Source organism: Haliaeetus albicilla, chromosome 24 (genome assembly GCF_947461875.1).
Source record: "Haliaeetus albicilla chromosome 24, bHalAlb1.1, whole genome shotgun sequence".
Lineage (NCBI taxonomy): Eukaryota > Metazoa > Chordata > Aves > Accipitriformes > Accipitridae > Haliaeetus > Haliaeetus albicilla.
In genome coordinates this window covers 12,111,300-12,131,549 of record NC_091506.1, presented here as the reverse complement: position 1 = coordinate 12,131,549, position 20,250 = coordinate 12,111,300, and the positions used below count along the sequence as shown (strand labels likewise).

Here is a 20,250-nt window from a genome sequence, read left to right as displayed (position 1 = left end):
ATAAAAGAAACTAAATGTGCAGAGAGAAAGCAAGAGCTTCAGGTATTATACAAAGCTGAACAAAGTTTAAAAAATCAAAAAATTGTGGGACAAACAGATGAAAAATTTCCACTTGCTTTCTCAGCTGTGGATCAGAATTCAGGTGAAGCAACTTGTGCAGTCAAAGGTGAATAAGTATCATGTAATTTCTTGGAACCATTGTATGAAAGCAGGATATAGTTCTACTCTCTTTGCTACAAATCAGCCAGAAGTTACTGAGCTCCATGGAAGAACTACTGGATGAAATTCATGGCTTAGTATAGCAGGTCAAGCTAAATGATTGGAACTGATCATCCTGGCATTAAAATCCATGAAGCTATAACCTCCTCTGTGTCCTGATTCAAAGCTGCTCAGGTGGTAGATGTACAAATCAAAGCCTTTGGCAGCAATACCAGGCTTGTAACAGCATGACTGTACTGTGAGGCAGATGAGGGAATTAATCCAGATTAAAAATACTAGTGCCAAGGAAAAAAAACCTGGGTTTAACTTTTTTTTTTAACATGGTTTAGTTTCACAGCCCAATTTACACATGGCTCAGGGCATGATGCAGAAGGTGATAACATAGAAAGAAGTAGTAAGGAAAGCAGAAATGTCTCAAATCAAGATTGCCCTCAAAGACTTTACATCATGAAACCACAGCCTGAAAACATAGCTGCTATACCAAAACACAAAAGCAGAGTTTGCTTTCAAGTGGCTATTAAAGCCAATATGATGGTGATTGAGAGTATAGCATAACATTTTTGCTCTTTCCCTGGACTAATAATATCCTCTAACTGCAAGTATGTCAGCCTATGAACTTCTACCCTTTGCAAAAGCTGATTAGAAAACTGGAAGATTGATGCAGCCAGAATATCAGTATTTAAAGCAACAGTTTTCATCTTTCAAAGCTCATAGCATGCATTAGTGACATGAGTAACTCTGGCTGAACGCACTCAGAAAGCAGGACTGCAAGAATACGAACTATTACAGGTTGTGCACATAGTACTTCAGACTGGTTTTATGAAATAGGGAGGTTTATATGATGACACAGTTGCCTGCCTGCCAGTGCATCTATTTCTCTGATCCATTCCCCACAATAACTTTGAAAGGTACCATCCACTTTCAAAGAAACTTGTCAGAGCAACTGAACTCTCAATACAATGATGCTCTAATGAATGGGAAAGATCCTTGGAGACAACTAGAGTTATCACAGTAATGAGGAGAAGCAGATGAAGGGAGGTGTCATAAAAGTAAATCCCATAATATTTCTGAAGTACTCAACTATTGCAGCAATGAGCACTGTGGAAAAGCCCACAGAGGCCTAGATACTTTTGTATCTAAGGATCAGTATATGACAAGTGATACAGCATCACATATTGAACATTGGGGATAAAATTAAATATGAGAGATGTGAGACAGGAATCTCCTGGATCTCAACCTTTCTCCTGCTGTACCAATACATTTATATGTATTCATATAAATCTGTGTCATAAACTAATTGGGCTTTAGCTGAAAACTGGCTAGATTTCCTAACTGATGGCATGAATCTCATGTAAGCCTCTGTTTCTCACACCTTGCTTTCAAGCTCCCTCCACCTGGATTGCCACCTCCAAATCTAGAAAGCTAAAGCATTTTTTTTCTCAGGTGCTGCCTAGTAGTCAGATATCCTAAAGCTTCCAAGGTCCTGAAGGCGCTAAAAGGACTTTAACAGCCCTGACCAGCCCCACCTGGGACTCCTACCCACACTCCCTGTCCATTGGCCTGGGGGCTCCATTTAGGCTCAGCCCTGGACTATCAGTCCCTGGTTGAGCTGTGCTGTAGATGTGCCTGTCTGTATCCCTGCCTCCTGATGGACCTTGGCCTATGCTGTAGGTAGCCTCCCTCCTGGTGCATCCCCTCACATGTGTTGTAGCTTGTCTCTCATTCTGCTTCCTGCATGGACTTTGAACCCATCTTGTGAGCTCGTTTCTGGGCCCGTCTCTTGCTGCTCCTGAATTGCCCCTGGTCCATCCCCTTGCTGTGTCCGGGGCTGTCAATGGACTGTGGTACTAGCTCCCTGCTCCACCCACTGCGCTCAGGATGGTGCCCCCTCAGTAAGGGCACAGCCTGTGACATAGTAACCCTCAGCTTATAGCTCTTCAACCCTTAAAGAGCAACTGGTCCTTGCTGCTCCCTGACAATCATCTCCTTAATCACCATTACCTTGTCGTAACTGACTCTGCTCTCTAGGGCATGGAAAAACATCAGAGTAGTCCCCTTGAACCTGTACTTCTCTGTCTGTTTTCTCTACCTTGGCATGATCATCTTTGTGTTGCAGTGAGATCCAGTACATCCTGAGGTCCTGCATTTGGTAGAGAGCACAACCTTCTAGTTTTTTTGGACCCACTTTTGTGAGAGAGGTGTGGACTTACTTCAGCAGTGAATAACAAGTCAGGGACATGCCTGCTCTCTTCATGTTGGTGTTGAGTGTGACTCTCACATTCCCCCTTCCCTAAGCAGATATCCCATTTCCTATTTTATCTGACAGCTTCCTGTATTTCATTCTTGTTCCTTCCTGGACTTTGGTCTCTGGCTACCTCTCTTATCTCTTCCTCTCTAACAGAACAAATTGTTTGTCTCGTTACTTGCAGCCACCTCACCTACCCTTATTTTACATCATACTTAAGTATAACAGGTCTCTTCCACAACTCGGTTTCTCCTGCGTTAACCAGTCTTTCTGCAATGGCCACTTACATCCATGAATCGCCTTTCTTGCGTGTGTTCCACTCGAGCTGTTTGTCTGCTCTCTTCTGCCTAATTCCTTTCTATACTTGTCACCTTATCTTGCACTCTCTTCCTTAGCTGGTTTCACCTATGAATGCTGTCTATGAGATTACTCCCCATGGGAAAAAAAAAAATCTTCCATGAGATACGCATCATAACACACATGGCAGACTTGTGTTCTATTATGCTTTACCTCTGCCCCATACCCATCAATTCTCTTTCCCTTGTTCTTAAACCTATACAAAAAAGGTTAGTCCTCAGATCCAACACTTTCTAAAAAAAAGTTCCATGCCAGCTCTGCTGTTTACTTCTGCCTGCTCACTGGCTCCCGTGGCTGTTTGGCTTTTCAACCCTTTTGTCCAAGCCAGCCATCCTTCCACACATATTTGGTAAACCGTTCAATAGCAGGGATCACAGGCAGGAAGCTTCCTTTATGCTTCTGTTCTACTCACAACATGCCATTCCTAGATAACCTCCACAAACTACAGTTTGCAACAAACCAGTGGGCAATGAGCAAACTAACACATCTACTTACCTCCAAAGAACAACCGGACTCTTCCTTTCTCGCTGAATTTTCCTGTTTACTTTCTGAATAATTGTTCATGAGTGTTCACACCATCTGTGCTGTGCACTGTATGCACAGGGTCCCATGGAATAATGAATATTTGATCATGTCATTCAAGGCTAAAACAAGATTGCATGGTTTAATTCTGCCATTTCCCAACAGTACAATCTCAGCATTTCTTTCATGTAATTTTTTTTCTATATTGAATGCACAGTTTGTGTATGTATTTCTAAAAACCCAATTGGCCAACTGACAAATTTTGCATTGAAATACACTGGCATTTTCCCAAGAAGTGACTGGATCCAAAATTTTGGTTCTGATCCATTTTGGAATGAGCTGTAAAGTTCAGATAGTGTCTGAAGTTTGGGGATGTTAAAATCTATGGTTCTGGGTCAGGCTCATTTTTATCTTTTCTCACTCCTGGTCCTTTTCTGTGTTCTATTGCTTCTGAAAAGCAGTCACTGTGTCCACAGAGGGCAACTTATAAGCCTTAAGAGCCAAACCCAAACAGGGAGAAGCCCGACAGCGTTGCTTATTAGTATTTTTGTCTTTGTCTCTGTAATTTGTCATCCTATTTAGTGCTTTGAACATGGATGACTTTCTTGTACAAAGGTCTGGAGAGGCATCACATAATGTGCTATATGCTGTATCCTCCTGAGGTTTACTGGTGCTGAGCTCTGACAGAAATGCATACCCTGAAGTCTGTGCTCAGTCTTCCGTGAGGAGGCAGCCAACCGCTCTGTGCAGCAGCAAATCTGCCAGCTGGCCGTAGAGGGGCGATGGCATCAGCTGCAGCCTATCCCCTTTGCTAGCTACATGACATATCTGGTCTGGGAGGATTAGAAATCAGGGGAGTGGAGAGCAAATTGCTGCAGGGACATGAGCTGGGGGGCAGGGGAGCGCATTCACGTAACTGCTCTTTTGAACATTTCTCTCTTGATCCCGAGCTACCTGCTACGTGAGATGGGGGAAGGGGGGGACTGCAAAGGGAGAGTGACTTTCAGGAAAGACTATGGAGAAACATAACTCACATTAGTAGTGAGATTAAAGGATTAGATTCAATTCACACCCCAGTCAAACTAAAATTTCAGCCTCTGCTTTTTGTGTAACGTGCAGTGGGCCAGAACTGTGACTGTGGTTACAGAGCTTAACATCCTCAACAGCGCATGGCAGGAGAAGGATCCAGTCCCTGATTTCTGTGCCTTTCCTGCTCTAGTGCAAGTGTCTCCTTGCATGTGAAACACATACCACTAATTAGCAGCTTCTCTTGTGATGAGTGTAGAACATGAACTATGGTACCACTTTTCCCTTTCTTCCACTCTCTATGCTGGATATTTCCCCAAATAATTTCTCCAGGAAACCCTTTCTCTGAGTCATTGCAAACAGATATTGGAATCCTATTGCTTAATTAACCCCACCAAAATCCACAACATAGAAACCCTCCTCTAAAGTACTTCTTGGATGTGGATATTGATATTCTTGATATTATGGAATCTTGTGTACCAAATCAGTCTATAGTGGAACTGGCTATGATATTCCTGGTGTGTGAAATGACTTGAGAACAGAACCAGTTTCAATAGTAACTTTCTGTTTGAAGGCTGGACTAGCTTAGTTTCCAAGGTCAGGCTTCTGGTGTGAATACTTGATTCCAAAACTGACATATATTAGAATATTTCCATGATTAAAAATCATTATTGTGTTCCAATGAAGGCAAAAATACAGAGGAAGCAAGTTCTTATTTCAAGTAATTTTTCAAGCAAATAGTCACAGAGAGGACTCTACTATTCAGTCAGTTTTAGTCATGACTTTTTCCACTTCTTTCTTTATTTCCCCCTCAAATGTTTTGTAAACCGTTATGTCCTAGCTCAGGTGGGTTTATGCTTAGTGCTTGTAGATCAGCCCCATTCTTCAACCATGCCAGCTTTTGCTCATTTTTGTTGAACATCTTCCAATTTCTCATTTATCTGGTGATAAGATGTTCAAAACTGAACACAGCATTGCAGGTACGATTCCCTATGCACCTGGAGTTACAGTGCTCTTAGTTACACAGCCCAAAATTTTACTGGGCCTTTTCTGCTAAGCTATTTCACATATATATATATTTATATTTAAGTTGGTAGGTTGGTGCCTGCTGTACCCAAGTCTCTTCAAACATCAATGCCTTCCTCTCACAGAATGTGTGGATTGGATTGTTTTTCTGTGGGTATACTGGTTGGTATTTTTCCAGGTTTAATATTTTTCCTACATTTTTAACTGTGCTAGGAGGTCCAGGATTACTTGCTCATTCTTCTAACAATCTATAATTTGATGATTCATGGTGATTTCATTGCCCTATATTTACTCTCTCTTCCAGACCACTGTTAATGTCAGGTAAGACAGGGTCCAGCATCCTCAGTTAGATTGTGCTTTCCTGGGACTCAGCTCTGCCAGCCAAGAGTGTATTTGACACTGCCTGGAGGTGATTGCCTGCTTAGGCTCTTTGCAAGCTCTTACCCTGAACTTGTGAATCAAAAAGTAAACTGTGCCAGCTTACCCAATTTAAATAGTCTAGAAGCTGTTCATCAATTTAGTAGTGAAATAGCCAACTGGAGAGTTAAAAAGAAGTTGTTGCCACATGCATTTAAACTGGAAGACGGAGAAAAGTCTACATCATTAGTGACTGTGTGAAGAGATAAAGCTACACATTTAAGCTCCAGGCTCTGTGGTTTCCTGAGAGAGCCAGCCAGCTGTGTGGGAGTTGTGCAGAAGTCCCACCTCCTCATGAGCCTGTTGGGCACTCCACCATGTTCTTGCTTGTAGCTATTTGAATGTATTCTCTTCCCCCTGACAGGTCCATGGGAAGTGTGTATGTAGACACAACACAGCAGGGGACCACTGTGAGAAATGTGCACCGCTATACAATGATCAGCCTTGGAAGCCAGGAGATGGAAAAACAGGGGCACCAAATGAATGCAGAAGTAAGTGGGAGGGAGTTCACTGATCCAGGCTTTCAGGATGAGCACTTGCTGTGCCAGCAGGCAAAGTTCCCCAACAAAGACTTCTGTCAATTTACACTAATGGTGCCATTACAGCAACTGGGGATAAGTTGCTGGTCATTGATGCAAAACTTCAGTATGCATGTTGTTTTACTGTAGCTGATCCATTTGGGCTATTGGGAAGTGGAATTTACAAGGCAGAAATCTGTTCTTCATGCAGCTCCGTCCCATGTTTTAGCGTTCCAGGGTTTTGTGTGGGGCTTATGATACCATCAGATTGGTTCGATTTACTGTAAGAATACCACACAGCTCACAACCACCCAAGCTTCTCAGAGCCTGCTGGGACTCTCACTCTGTGTTGCAATTTCTAGTTTTTATGAAAATCAAGGATTGCACGCAGATGTAATGTGTTACATTCAGATATTTCCTCCATGATTCACAGTAGGAAAATAATAACATTTGAATAGTATTGTTGTGTCTATTATATAAGCCTGAAATATATTCTGTTTACCACCAGAGTGTCGCTGTCACAACCACGCTGACAGCTGCCATTTTGATCTGAGTGTTTGGCTGGCATCAGGAAAGCGCAGTGGTGGAGTCTGTGACAACTGCAAGCATAACACAGAGGGACATCGGTGTCAAAGGTGCAAACCAGGATATTACCGAGATAGAGGGAAACCCATGTCTTCTGCAGAGGTCTGCAAACGTGAGTGACTACTGTAACATGCAGTGAAGACAAATGAATGGTGGAAGAATCATTAAAAGAATGATTAAAAGAAAGCAATTAATAACTCCTATAGAAGTAACTCATGAGTATTACTACCCTTCCTTTGTATTTTTTTCCTAAACTACAGTTGTCTGATCAAAGGTCATCCTCCTGATTTTCTGTGTCTATTTCTCCCCCTGGTATCACACATTTTTTTTGTGGTAACCGCTACAGTTCTCCAAATGCATTGCATTCTGGGGAAAGGTACCTTCTTCTTGTGCTTGCATTTAAAATACTATGGTTCCTTTTTTCTTGAGGCACATTTTATTTAGCTGGTTTTTTTCTGCATCTCTCAAGACTGTGTGTGCCTATGTGTAAGCTATTGTTAAATTCCATTTGATTGTGCAACATCTGTGCACATAAATATATATCATAATGGCTGTAGGAGGTGTAGGAAGCATGAGACCACACATATCCACTTGGGAACAAATAGATCAGAGCTCACTCAGACTTATCTCTGGATTCTACAGCTGTATTATGGGGTGCTCTGCCAAAATTAATTGCCTCATTAACACTTCAGCAGGATGTGTTAGGAAGTAACTCGGGCATAGAGGCACTAATGGTTGTACGCAAGAGGGTGTACAACCTCTGGATCAAGGTAGTTTGCACCCAGCCAGTCTGGAACATAGCCCAGATCTCCCTTACTTAGTGTAAACATTTCCTGAGTATCCTGCCAGGCTTCGCACATCTGATTCCATCTGGCATCTATTTGGGACGTTGCTATTTCCAACAATATACATAATTTCATTTCTTCCTTTGGATAGTTTTCCTTCCCCATAGCTCAGACATCAGTTGCCAGCACAGAGAATGTCATCCTCTGTCATCTATACTCATGCCCACTGGCATCATGTGCTTTTGAAGCTTTTCTGACACTTTGATGTTCTTCATCAAGATTCCTCTTAAACACTCAGGTTACAAACACTCCTCTCCCTAGGACTGTATGGCTTGCAATATTGCTTAAACTTTCTGTGCGCAACACCTCCTGCCAGCACAGACTGCTTCCGCAGACCCCTTCTTTTCGATTTCACAACGTTCATCGCAGAACACTGATCAGCAGACCGGGAGGGGGCTGAGCTTATCTAACTTGCTCTGTATTCCATAGTGTTCTATGGTGGCCTCTTTCTAGTCCTGTTTCTACTCTGAGTAGATTTGCTACAGGGAAATATTGTAATTAGAATAAATTGTTGTGCCAGAAGATTAGTTTTCAATCTCATAGTACCTGAAAGATCTGTGTATGAACTCTTGTATTTAACAGCAGGGTGATGGTGTAGTAACCAACATCATGTGTAATATTAGATAACGGCTAAAGTCAAGGAGCACTGGAGAGCGGTGGAGAGGAAAAAACATTGTTTGAAAATACAGACTATCTGTGTGGAAACCCTGGAACAGTCTGCCTGGATGAAATCAGACCTTGACTCTACTTCTGCCTCTTTTGTCTGGTCTGGTTACAGGCCTCTCAGTACCTCCTGCCAATACTCTGCATAGCAAAAGAAAAACTGTTCAGAAATTTACCTTGTTAAAAGAGCTTTATTCCTATCATGCCAGTCAAGCACAATAATGTTCCTTTTCACCTGGGAACATGCTGTTGCCAGCAGAAGGCTCCCAAATGCAATTGTTTCCACTCTGACTTGCACACTCAGGCCTAGATTAGCTACCACCCTGCTTTAGCCACCTGAAAGTTATATGTCTTTTCTGGGCTCCCTGTACAGTCAGTGGAGAAACAGTGAGACCTCTAGGGAATGATTTATTAAGTCTAATGTAAATGCCTGAGGTAGATGAGCTGAATTGCCCTCTAGAGGATATCCATTTCTCTTCCTTGACTTAAGAGGTATTCTGGATCACTAGCCTGCACTGGTGTTTCTGTTGGTTGAGATGAATCTAATTGGTTTGATACAGCATTATTGCAAATAGGTAAGCGTGACCCTATCTGTACATGATTCAAGACAATGGGACCTTTCACAGGCATGTAAAGGCATGCATGATGCTTGCCATATCAAGATACAAGGAAAGGGTATTGCAGCTCACTCTAGAGAGCCTCAGCTTTTGCAGCAGACTGATGTGTGCACGATGCTTGTGTGGACATAGAAGGGACACTGCAGATATAACTACAGAGTTAAGAGAAACCTGGGAGGAGGGTGGTTAGTCTGTGCCTTTTCTCTTTTTATTGAGGGTGAGGAGGAGAATTCCCACAATGACATTTGACAAATTACCTTAATAGGGTAGTGTTTTGTATGATGGAAGAACTGATCCCCAAACACTTCCCCATGTGGTTTGCAGGCAGTGCGTAAGTGTGCACTTCATGTTATGCTGTACCGCTGCAGAGAATTTTCAGGGAACATTTCACTACTTTGGTTATACCAGTGACAGCAAAACCAGAAACACCAGTGCAGTCAGGCAAAGTTGTTTTGGTTAGAACAGACTCAGTTTGATAGAGGGAAGATTTCACCTCCAGGACCATCATCAGCTCCTATCAGCCTAGAGCTGATATGAAACTGAAAGGCCTCATGCAGGATGTAAGATAGAGGCCCTCTTGTCCATCCTTCAGGTTGCAAACCTTGCATTGCTATTAATCTGGTGTGGTCTGAGTAAATTGTTCAGGTTATGTGACCCTAAACCCAACTCTGGTTACTCAGTAAAAAACAGTGTTTTGAGCATTGCTAAATATGTAAGAAATTAGACAATTAGTCCACCAGGTACATTTCTGTCATACTGCAGCCTGCTGATCATAAATTGAAGAGCTGCCACTTCTGGATTAGCATGTTTGTGAGGATTTAAATGTACCAATTCCAAGGCATCATCTCACTTTGAGAAAACCACGCAAACCATGCCAGACTAACAACACTAAATGAAAAACCCACCCACTGGGCAAGTGCTGAAAAGCAGTAATAAACTGCAAACAGCAGACTGAATGGACGGTTTTGGTGAGAGCAACCTGGTCCTCAGCTTCCCATTTTGAACTCAGAGGGGAAAAAAAAAAACCAACCCTCAATGGGAGATCAAAACTTGACCCTTGTGTACAGTAGATACTGAGCTGGGAAAGAAAATCTGATGAAAAAGCTGAATGAAATGCTGTGCTAATCCCTTTGAGAAAGCACGCTTGAAGAGTGCTCTGCCATCCAGAGCAAAGTCTAGGTTCAGCTGTGACATCCCCCTCAGGCTCCCAGAAAGTTAACAGGACACTGCCCAGGCCCAGAAAGAGTCTTTAAGCATTAGTCATAATAATGAACAGCATTCTCTCTTAATCACTGCTAGGAAAAAAAAGTTGTATAACAATTGGATGTCCTGGCACTATCCAAACCACCCTTTGCTGACCTTCCAATGTGAGACTGCAAAGACATTCCCTTGAAAAAAAAAAAATCTGTTGAAATTTGACATGTAAGTGTGAATCTGCTATTCCTTTTTGTCTGCAGAGGTAGCCTGCCTCTGATCCCTTTGCTTCTCCTGTTCCTAGCAGCTGGGGATGAATGAGAGCCAGGTTGTGTGCAGAGCCTTGTTTTGACACTGCTTAGATCTATATTAAAAAAAGAAAGGAAGGCATGAAAAAAGCCCCAGAGCAAGGCACACACCTGCCTGTTATTGGGGGTGACAACACAGGATTAAGCAGTTTGGATATAGACTTGTATGGGAGCTTTGACTCGGAAGCCTAATCGTTTCCTAACCAATGGTTAGAAAAGCTGCTGTATCCTTGGCTCTTTCCTGTGGCTTATTTGGAGGCTTAAGGGATCCTTCTGAAATGGCACCATCTTTTGTACTCACCCTTTGCTTAGCTTAAAAAATAATGCAGGCATGTAGACCCATTAAAAAGAGTCTCCAGGAAAACAAGCTGTTTTACTCTAAGCACAAGGGTTGAAAATGAAAATGTGCCCAGATGCACATGCACACACACACACACTCTGAAAAGCTCTGCTTCTCATCCTTTTACTTCTGAGCAGACGGAGTGAACTTTTAATTGTAGTATCACAAAGGCCTGATCACATCTTGGTTCAAAGTCTGTCTTAATCAGCCCTGACCACACACACAGCTGTCTATCTTATTTCCTTCATTTAAGAAACATCATTGGCTGAGTCAATCCCCACATGTGACATGCTTTAAAAATTGCCCTGATTTGGTTATATGCTCCAAAGATGCACATGTATGTATTTCAGATTCAAAAGGCTTTGTTTGATTTTTTCATTTTGCCTGTTTTTCATCAAACACCCAGAGTCTGCTCATAGCTATATCTTATGCAGTATTATTAGACAGAAGTTTAAGGCAAGATACCTCAAAGTCCACTGAATTACTTGGAGCACTTGTTATTTTCCTGTAAGTTGGGACCATATTGTTACAACCAATATTATATTTTACATCTGTGTCTAATTACATGGGAAAGACAGCTGTGCTGAAGGCAGACAGATTTACTGAGGACTTGAGTGGAGACTGCTGTATGAATTATTCATTTTTCATTATTCCTTGTCTCCTCCTTTTTACAGTAGTTTCTGACAAAACAAACTTAGTATAGGAGTGAGACTAAAAGGCAAGAGGATACTTTGTGACACTTCGTGACTGATAGCCAATTCTAAAGTACAATGATGAAATTTTTCATTACACTCTGTCAAGGGGAGAACCCAAATAAACCAGCCTTCTCTGAACCAGAACTGTCTGCACACCGTCCCTAACATAATTGATGATGCCTTTGACAAACAAAGCCATTGTCATGTCGGCTGGTGTTTTGTTAGACAGGGAGGCGGATGGAGAGAAAACTAGATTTTGCCAAGAGAAAAGAAGGAAAAATCAGCAGGGAAAGATGCTGTGTTGTCAAATATTGGGAAATATAAAAGGGTGAGGTTTTGGAAACTTGCCTTTATGTTTCTTTAATTGTGAGGTTTATCTGCAAATCTGTGGTACTATTAAACAGATAAAACCCAGTCATCAACAGCTGCCCCTTCAGCATGTGACATGTGGGCTCTTATTTTGGGAGTTACCTTAGATGCACAACTGGGATTTTGGCCGTAATACTCTGGAAGCCAGACAATGTACACACCCAAGCTGAAATGCTAAATAAACACAGACTGAGTAAAGCGTTCACAAGCCACTTGTATAACTCATCTGAAAGTGTTGTACATTTATTGATTCAGCTTGCTTTCTGATCCACCAGAAACTGGCCCAGTTTCTAATTGGGGAATATGCCCCACAGTTCATTTGGTAACATTAGTTTTCCTGAACCGCAGCCCCAAAATGAGAAAAACAAAACACTTTTTTCCTACCTACTCATCAGCTTCTGCCAATGCTGTCCGTCACTATACTGTAATACTTTCCCTTAGGGATAGGATGGGAGAAGGTCTCATCTTCCTGAATCAGGATCTAGTCTCAGTTGGTGATAGGCAGTCTAATGATGCTAATGATTTACCCATCTGTTATGTGACCCTAACTGATGAAACCTGAAAACAAGATGGGAATAAAGATGGACCCAGAAGTTGCAGAAATGTAAGAAATCTAAGGTGAAAACTCCACAGGTAGATCCTACATACAGAGATATTACAGTGAAATCAGAAACCTGGATTCAAGCCAACCTATATGTTGCCAACCTCTTACTTCTTGTGGCTCAGACCTGTCTGCAGCAAAGGAAGTGTGTGTTTCCTCTCCTTATCCTCAAACCTATGACACCCATTTTTTCAGTGAGAGACAGAACTAAGTGTCTCCTCTTTCAGGGTGATGTAGTCAGCCCTGCAAAAATCTGGGCAAAAATAATTCAAGTTGAGCAGCAACAAATCAGAACTTGCCTTTGAAACTGTCAGTGCTAATGAGCACTTCATTGTTACACCTGCTCTCCAAAACTGACAGCAAAATCCCTGGGTTTGCTCCCAAAGTCAAGACTGCTTTGTGGCAAACAGGCGAGCCTGCTGCCATGCGCCAACCAGCTTATTGTGTTGAGTACATTGCCCATGACAGCACGCTTATTTTCTGTCCTTAGGCTATTGTGCTAGTGTCCCTTGAAAACAACGGACTGAGATCTGTCTACAGCAGAGTGTAATAATATTATTAAAAATATTGGCATAAAGAACACAGGCATGGTAAAAAAAACCAACTATGTAGTAAGCAGATCATAAGAGAAATGCCCTTTAAACAAAATTGCTCACTCTTTTTCTTGTACTATTTTCAAAAGATATTTTCTTTTCTTGAGCACCAACTATGAGGTTGCAGATGAAAGTGAATCTGCCCCTGCTACACTTAACACCCTTTATAGTCATATACTTGCCCCTTCCCCTTGGAAAATGATGTGTGGAATCAGAGTGTTCATCTGGTCTCTTATCTGTGAGCTCATGAAGAAAAGTAGTTTGATTAGAAGCAATGATGGGCAAACTTCAAAAGCTTTGGAGATCATGTTTGGTTCAGATAAGCATCCAAAAGGCTGGCCCCTGATCCAAGCTATCTAAACACCTTGGGTGTCCAACATTTAACTGAAAATCTCTGTTAAAGCTGGTCTTAACCACAAGATTTTTATTTCTGCCCTCTTCCAGATGGATGAAGTAGTGATGCATTTCCTTGTCAGTCTCTGCTACAAGCAAAAGCCAGGGCATGCTGCTTTGTTAATACAAAAAAGAACTGAAACATGAAGGCCTAGAGTTCACTTCAGCTCTCATTTTAATCAAACTTGTTTGAATATCAGAAAAAAGTGGGTATGTTTGTTGCCTGTATTTTACCTCTGCAGAGCTGTTGGCACAAGGCTTGACCATCTCAGCTAGCCTCTGCCCTGATGGAGAGAAGTCAACTGTGTTGGCTTTGCACCACTATATGTATATCACTTTCCACCTCACTCCTTGATGCTCTCACATTGGGAATGTACTGGTGGTGTGGGATTATGTAAGCCCCTATAAAATAAACACACAGTGGAGGCTTCCTGCCACCGCTTCAAAACCCTGTATGGTCAAGATTTATGTAGTAGAGAAGAACTGACTTTCACACATAAATAAGTCCCAGTTGTATTTGTTTTGTTGTGCTTAATGAGTTAAAAGGAAACACAAATAATATTGCAAATGTAGGCTGACAATGCAATGTTTACCAGTTCTGACTTAAAACTACTGAGCATAAAGAAGAGGGCACAAGTTTATCAGCCTTGCAAAAATGTCACTTAACCAGATGACCCCTGGGCACATAATCTCAGTCACCTCTTGCCCTATCTCCATAGCTTGCGCCTGCCAGCCAATGGGTTCAGCCAACGCAACTTTCAGCAGAAGCTGGCGATGCCACCCCAAGACGGGATTCTGCTACTGCAAGCCAGGTGTGGCGGGCCCCAACTGCGATAGATGTCTCATGGGCTACTGGGGCTTTGGAGAAAATGGCTGTCGCCCTTGTGACTGTGCCAGAGACTGCGACCAGCATACTGGAAACTGTTTCAATGGGTAAAGAAGCCCTCCTTTGGGTTCACTTTGAGATGGGATTCTGTGAAATGAAACAAAGATTAACGGAAATGCTTCAGCAATGACAGTAATTGGAGGATGCTGGAGGGTGCACAATCATTTGAAAAGGTGGCTGTAAATCATAAAAGGTTTCTTGGATTCCATTTGGTGGCTGGCACACTTTTAAGTAAGTCCATTGTATTATCCAAGGCAATCTTGAAATTATGACTTTTTGCAGTAATAATAGGCAACTCCACAACCCCATGGAAATACGTACAGCATCTTTAAATACACCTGTTTGCCTTGGAAATAGATGGAAGAATCTGGAGAGCTTGCCTCTCATCTGTGCCCAGGGTAAAAAGGAATTACAACGTCTCCCTCTTGTTTCTAGAGGGCAGGTATCTGTACTCCAAACATTTATTAATCAGTATAGAAATCCTGTGATTTGCTGAATATCTGCAGTTTTATGGGTCCTGCAGTTGTCCTCAGTTCCTAGTGACATCAACAAACGGTCACTAACTTTGAGTTACTTAATTCAGTAAAAACAAATAAAAGCAAAAGAGGCCCAATACATAGTTACTTTAAAAATGCTAAGTCAGCAGTGGTAAGGCCTAAATAAAAGCCTAGATCTTGTGATGTCTATATGGCATGAAGTCTTGCTCTTATTTGCACTCCTAACCTGAAGAAAGCAAGCTCATCTGTCTGGATAGAGCCACATGCTACAAATACCTGCTTCCCACCCAACTCATGCCCTAACCAAGTCTTCTGTTTTATGTGTCCCCCCAGCTATGACAATGAGCCATTCTTCAACATCCCCATTGGGGGACGAATCCCTGACCTTGTGCAAACACCAACCAACGAGAGTGAAGAGGAGTGGAAATGGAATGACCATGAGCAGGGATTTTCTGCACTGAGGCATCCAGGTACAGCCCAGAGTCTGGGAGTATTTAGTAACTTCGCTCAGTGCTAATTCTTTCTTCTCTCCACCCTGACTTAAATTCTCCCACTCATCTCTAGCTTGTTTGTCCCCCATCTGCTGGCAACATCTGCTAATCTGAACTATATAGGTTATCATTACACTTACATTGTTATTTTCTAAACCAACTGCACTATCCAACTTTGGTTTTGGAAATCGGTAAGTCATGAATATGATTGTGTGGAAAAAATACTCTCCTTTTGTTGTCATAATTGTAGTCATAACGCTTATGATTTTACACAACTCCTCAAGCATTCAGTTGCTGTTCAGAACTTCAAATGCTATCTGTAAAAAGATCATGTCAGCCATCGCTGAAATGCACTACCTCTGGGGTGGAATGCAAGTTTAAGAGTTAAGATACTCCTCAGGGCACAACAGCTGAGGAAAGTAAAGTATACTGTATCCAGCTAAAGTTACAAAATAAGTAGGCTTATAGAATGAGGTGGAGCCTTTAATACTTCATTAGTTCTCAGTTTTGCTTGCCATGTATGAAGGTCAGCACTTATGAGCATCAATGGCTTTGTAAGACCCAGAGGTAATAGTGCCACCTATTGCATACCTTGATTTTTCTGAGCAGGATATTACCTTAATACCAGCAAGGATCAGCATTTCTTAGCTTATGGGATCAAACAAGGGTATTATTACTTACATGATTTACACCTGGATCTGATTCTTACAAATCTCTTTATTAGTATCAGTTTATTAACTGTACAAAAGACCCCACGAGGGCTGCATTTTACTTGACAGTACTGATCAGATATCAGAACAACTATTGTGTCATCTAACAAGAAACAGATTTCCAAATAACTGAGCTCACTCTCAAACTTACTCTTAAGGTCTATCCAGATTATGGGGGCTATATACATATAACTTTATAACCGAGTACCATTTGCTTTTCTTTTCTCTCTCATGTCCTGGCTCTTCTCCAACCCTTTGTGTTATGTGGTTCCCCTGCTAGAGAAGTGTGTGTGCAAAGAAAAGGTGCTTGGAAGCGTCACTGACTTCTGCCAAATGAAATATGCTTATGGTAAGTGGGTAACATGCCCTCAAGGTATGGTAATTTCACAATGTTCTCACTATGCATGTTATTAGCTGATAGCTATGAAAAATGACAGGACTGCCTAAGTCATGAAATAAGAGGTGGATTTCTTCTGCCTTTTTTGCGTAGTGACATGTCCCAACTTCTGATCAGAACCAAATAGCATTTTTTATGCAAGTGTCCTGGGTTCAGCTGGGATAGAGTTAATTTTTACAGGAACCTGGGAGGTGGGGGGCATAGCCGGGGCAGCTGACCTGAACTGGCCAAGGAGCTATTCCATACCATGTGACATCATGCTCAGTATATAAAGGGGGAGCGGGCCGGGGGGTGGGCTCTTCTTTTCGGTGGGGGAAGTGGCAGAGCGTCGGGTCCCGGGTGGTGAGCAGTTGCACTGTGCATCACTTTTTTTTTGTATACTTTTTCATTAGTACCGTTGTTGTTGTTGCAATTTCTTTGTGTTGTTCCAGTAAACTGCCTTTATCTCAACCCTCGAGGTTCCAGGTTTGTTTTTTTTTTTCCCTCTCCTCCGTCTTCCCCCCATCCCACCGGAGGGGGGCGGGAGGAGTGAGCGAGCGGCCGCGTGGTCCTTTGTTACCGGCTGGGCTGAAACCACGACAGTCCTTTTTGGCGCCCAACGTGGGGCACGAAGGGTTGAGATAACGACAGATCTGGCCAGAGCGTGTTGAAACAAATTTGTCATACGCATTTCTTATACTAGATAAATAGATGTTAGTCACAATGTTGATTCAGCTGTTTACATGGTGGCGTTTTGTAAGTTCTTATATGCTTTATGTATTGCCTGTAGTTGCGTATCTCATCTCTGGGAGAGTGATTGGGATTATCATTTTGCTGTACTGGGCAATGTCGACTTGTGAAATGATTACATCACTGGTCATGAGGTTAAGCTGTTATCTGTATGAGGCAGTGATATCATTTCCAGACTTTGGGCACCTTCTGTCGGATTTTATTGGTAATTACACCCAACCCATGGGGAAGTCAGGGGGGGATACTTCCCCCCATCCGTTCCCCTCCCTTTTCTCTTTCCAACTAATTACAACAGTTTTCGAGAATTTTGAATATCCTTGGGATGCGCAAGCCTGTGTGCTGTTAGTGCTATGCCTCCTGACTATGTTTCAGGTCTTGTCTAGGGCTACAAAGAGGCTCTTTAAGAGTACCACCCAGAGATCTGTCCCAAAGCTGGATATTCATGGGTGGCACGGCGTGTGGGAGGAGGTGGGCAGGTATCTAGAGAACTTCTCACCTCCAGTGACTTGGAAGTTCACTCCCGAACAACTGCAGAACCCTCATGAAGTGATAGAATTTTTGAAAGGAAAATGCTGTGGCTATCCCAGAGACACACAACTCACTACACTGTGCTGGGCCCTGGCCGGTATCTACCAAACCCTGCTTGATACTATGCAGCACCCCCAGGGGGAAAAGGGGGAAAAGATGGAAAACAAGACAACATGCACCGTGGCTGCCCCAACCCCGACAACATGCACCGTGGCTGCCCCAACCCCGACAACATGCACCGTGGCCGCCCCTACCACGACAACAGGCACCATGGCTGCCCCTACCCCGGTGACAGATACTGCCACTAAACCAGAGAACCAACCTGTGCCAGTATCAGTTGCCCCTGTACAGAAAAAGAAACACACAAAGAAATCAGTTCGCTCAGTGAGAGATGAAGATGAACCAGGGTCATCGCGAGAACAGGAGGAAGAGGCAGAACCTGAAATAATTACCCGATCTCTATCCCTGAGTGAGTTGCGTGACATGCGAAAAGATTTTAGCCGCCACCCAGGTGAGCACATTGTTACCTGGCTGCTCCGATGCTGGGATAATGGGGCTAGTAGTGTGGAATTAGAGGGTAAGGAAGCCAAGCAGTTGGGATCTCTGTCTAGAGAAGGGGGTATCGACAAGGCGATTGGGAGAAAAACACAAGTCCTCAGCCTCTGGAGGCGACTTCTGTTAGGTGTAAAGGAAAGATACCCTTTCAGGGATGAAGTTACATGTCACCAAGGCAAGTGGACCACCATGGAGAGAGGTATCCAGTACCTGAGGGAATTAGCCGTGCTGGAGGTGATTTATAATGATCCAGAAAATGCGCAGTCACCCACAGATCCAGATGAAGTCCAATGCACACAACCGATGTGGCGGAAGTTTCTACGAAGTGCACCACCAACCTATGCCAACTCATTGGCAGTAATGTCCTGGAAAGAAGGCTATGGACAAACAGTGGATGAATTGGCTGTCCAACTCCGGCAATATGAAGGAAGTCTCTCTTCCTCCCTACGGGCCTGTGTCTCAGCTGTAGAGGAATTGTCCCGAGAGTTCCAGCAATTCAAAGTAGATATGTCCTCCTCCTCACCTGTACAGGCCCGCATTGCAGTTATTGGGAGTAAGCGTTCCTCTGCCCAAGAGAGAGGAGAGAGAAAGTACACACGACGGGCTAACCTGTGGTTTTACCTGCGTGACCATGGAGAGGACATGAGGAAGTGGGATGGAAAACCTACCTCAGTCTTGGATTCACGGGTACGGGAGTTGCGAGAAAAAGCAACCAGAAAAGAAGATTCTTCTTGGAAAACTGCTGCTCCAGTTTCCCGTGAGCAGTCCCCCGGGCGCAGTAGATGGGCCGATCTCATTTCTGATCCTCTTGAAGGGACTTCTGATTCACATGTGCAAAAAGTGGGTAACAGATATTCTAACCAGGATTAGAGGGGCCCTGCCTCCAGCCAGGTGGAGGAGAGGGACAACCGAGTCTACTGGACAGTGTGGATTCGATGGCCTGGCACGTCAGACCCACAGGAATATAAGGCTCTAGTAGACACTGGTGCACAATGTACCCTAATGCCATCAAGTTATAAAGGGGCAGAACCCATCTGTATCTCTGGTGTGACAGGGGGATCCCAAGAGCTAACCGTATTGGAAGCCGAAATGAGTCTAACCGGGAATGAGTGGCATAAACACCCCATTGCAACTGGCCCAGAGGCCCCGTGCATCCTTGGTATAGATTATCTCAGAAGGGGGTATTTCAAGGACCCAAAAGGGTACCGTTGGGCCTTTGGTATAGCTGCATTGGAGACGGAGGAGATTGAACAGCTGTCTACCCTGCCTGGTCTCTCCCAGGACCCTTCGGTTGTGGGGTTGCTGAAGGTTGAAGAACAACAGGTGCCAATTGCTACCACGACGGTGCACCGGCGGCAATATCGCACCAACCGAGACTCCCTGATCCCCATCCATAAGCTGATTTGCCAATTGGAGAGCCAAGGAGTGATCAGCAAGACTCACTCACCCTTTAATAGTCCCATATGGCCCGTGCGGAAATCTAATGGGGATTGGAGACTAACAGTAGATTATCGTGGGCTGAATGAAGTCACGCCACCGCTGAGCGCTGCTGTGCCAGATATGTTAGAGCTTCAATATGAACTGGAATCAAAGACAGCTAAGTGGTATGCCACAATTGACATTGCTAATGCATTTTTCTCCATTCCTTTGGCAGCGGAGTGCAGGCCACAGTTTGCTTTCACTTGGAGGGGTGTCCAGTACACCTGGAATCGACTGCCCCAGGGGTGGAAACACAGCCCCACTATTTGCCATGGACTGATCCAGACTGCACTAGAAAAAGGTGAAGCTCCAGAGCACCTGCAATATATTGATGACATCATCATATGGGGCAGCACGGCAGAAGAAGTTTTTGAGAAAGGGAAGAAAATAATCCAAATCCTTTTGAAGGCTGGCTTTGCCATAAGAGAAAGTAAGGTCAAGGGAC

The 20,250-nt window shown here is 43.3% G+C and overlaps 2 protein-coding genes across 2 annotated transcripts in view; one reads left to right on the top strand and one right to left on the bottom strand.

Annotated features, from left to right (window-relative positions):
* Positions 1–20,250, bottom strand: part of UROC1 (urocanate hydratase 1) — a 123,442-nt gene that overhangs the window by 77,315 nt on the left and 25,877 nt on the right. The gene's annotated exons all lie outside the window — the stretch shown is intronic.
* Positions 1–20,250, top strand: part of LOC104323999 (netrin-4) — a 61,168-nt gene that overhangs the window by 31,183 nt on the left and 9,735 nt on the right. Inside the window, exons 4-8 of the mRNA XM_069812138.1 lie at positions 6,177–6,303; positions 6,839–7,027; positions 14,253–14,466; positions 15,250–15,386; positions 16,398–16,466. Coding sequence (XP_069668239.1) covers positions 6,177–6,303; positions 6,839–7,027; positions 14,253–14,466; positions 15,250–15,386; positions 16,398–16,466 — 736 coding nt within the window. The remainder of the gene's footprint in view (positions 1–6,176; positions 6,304–6,838; positions 7,028–14,252; positions 14,467–15,249; positions 15,387–16,397; positions 16,467–20,250) is intronic.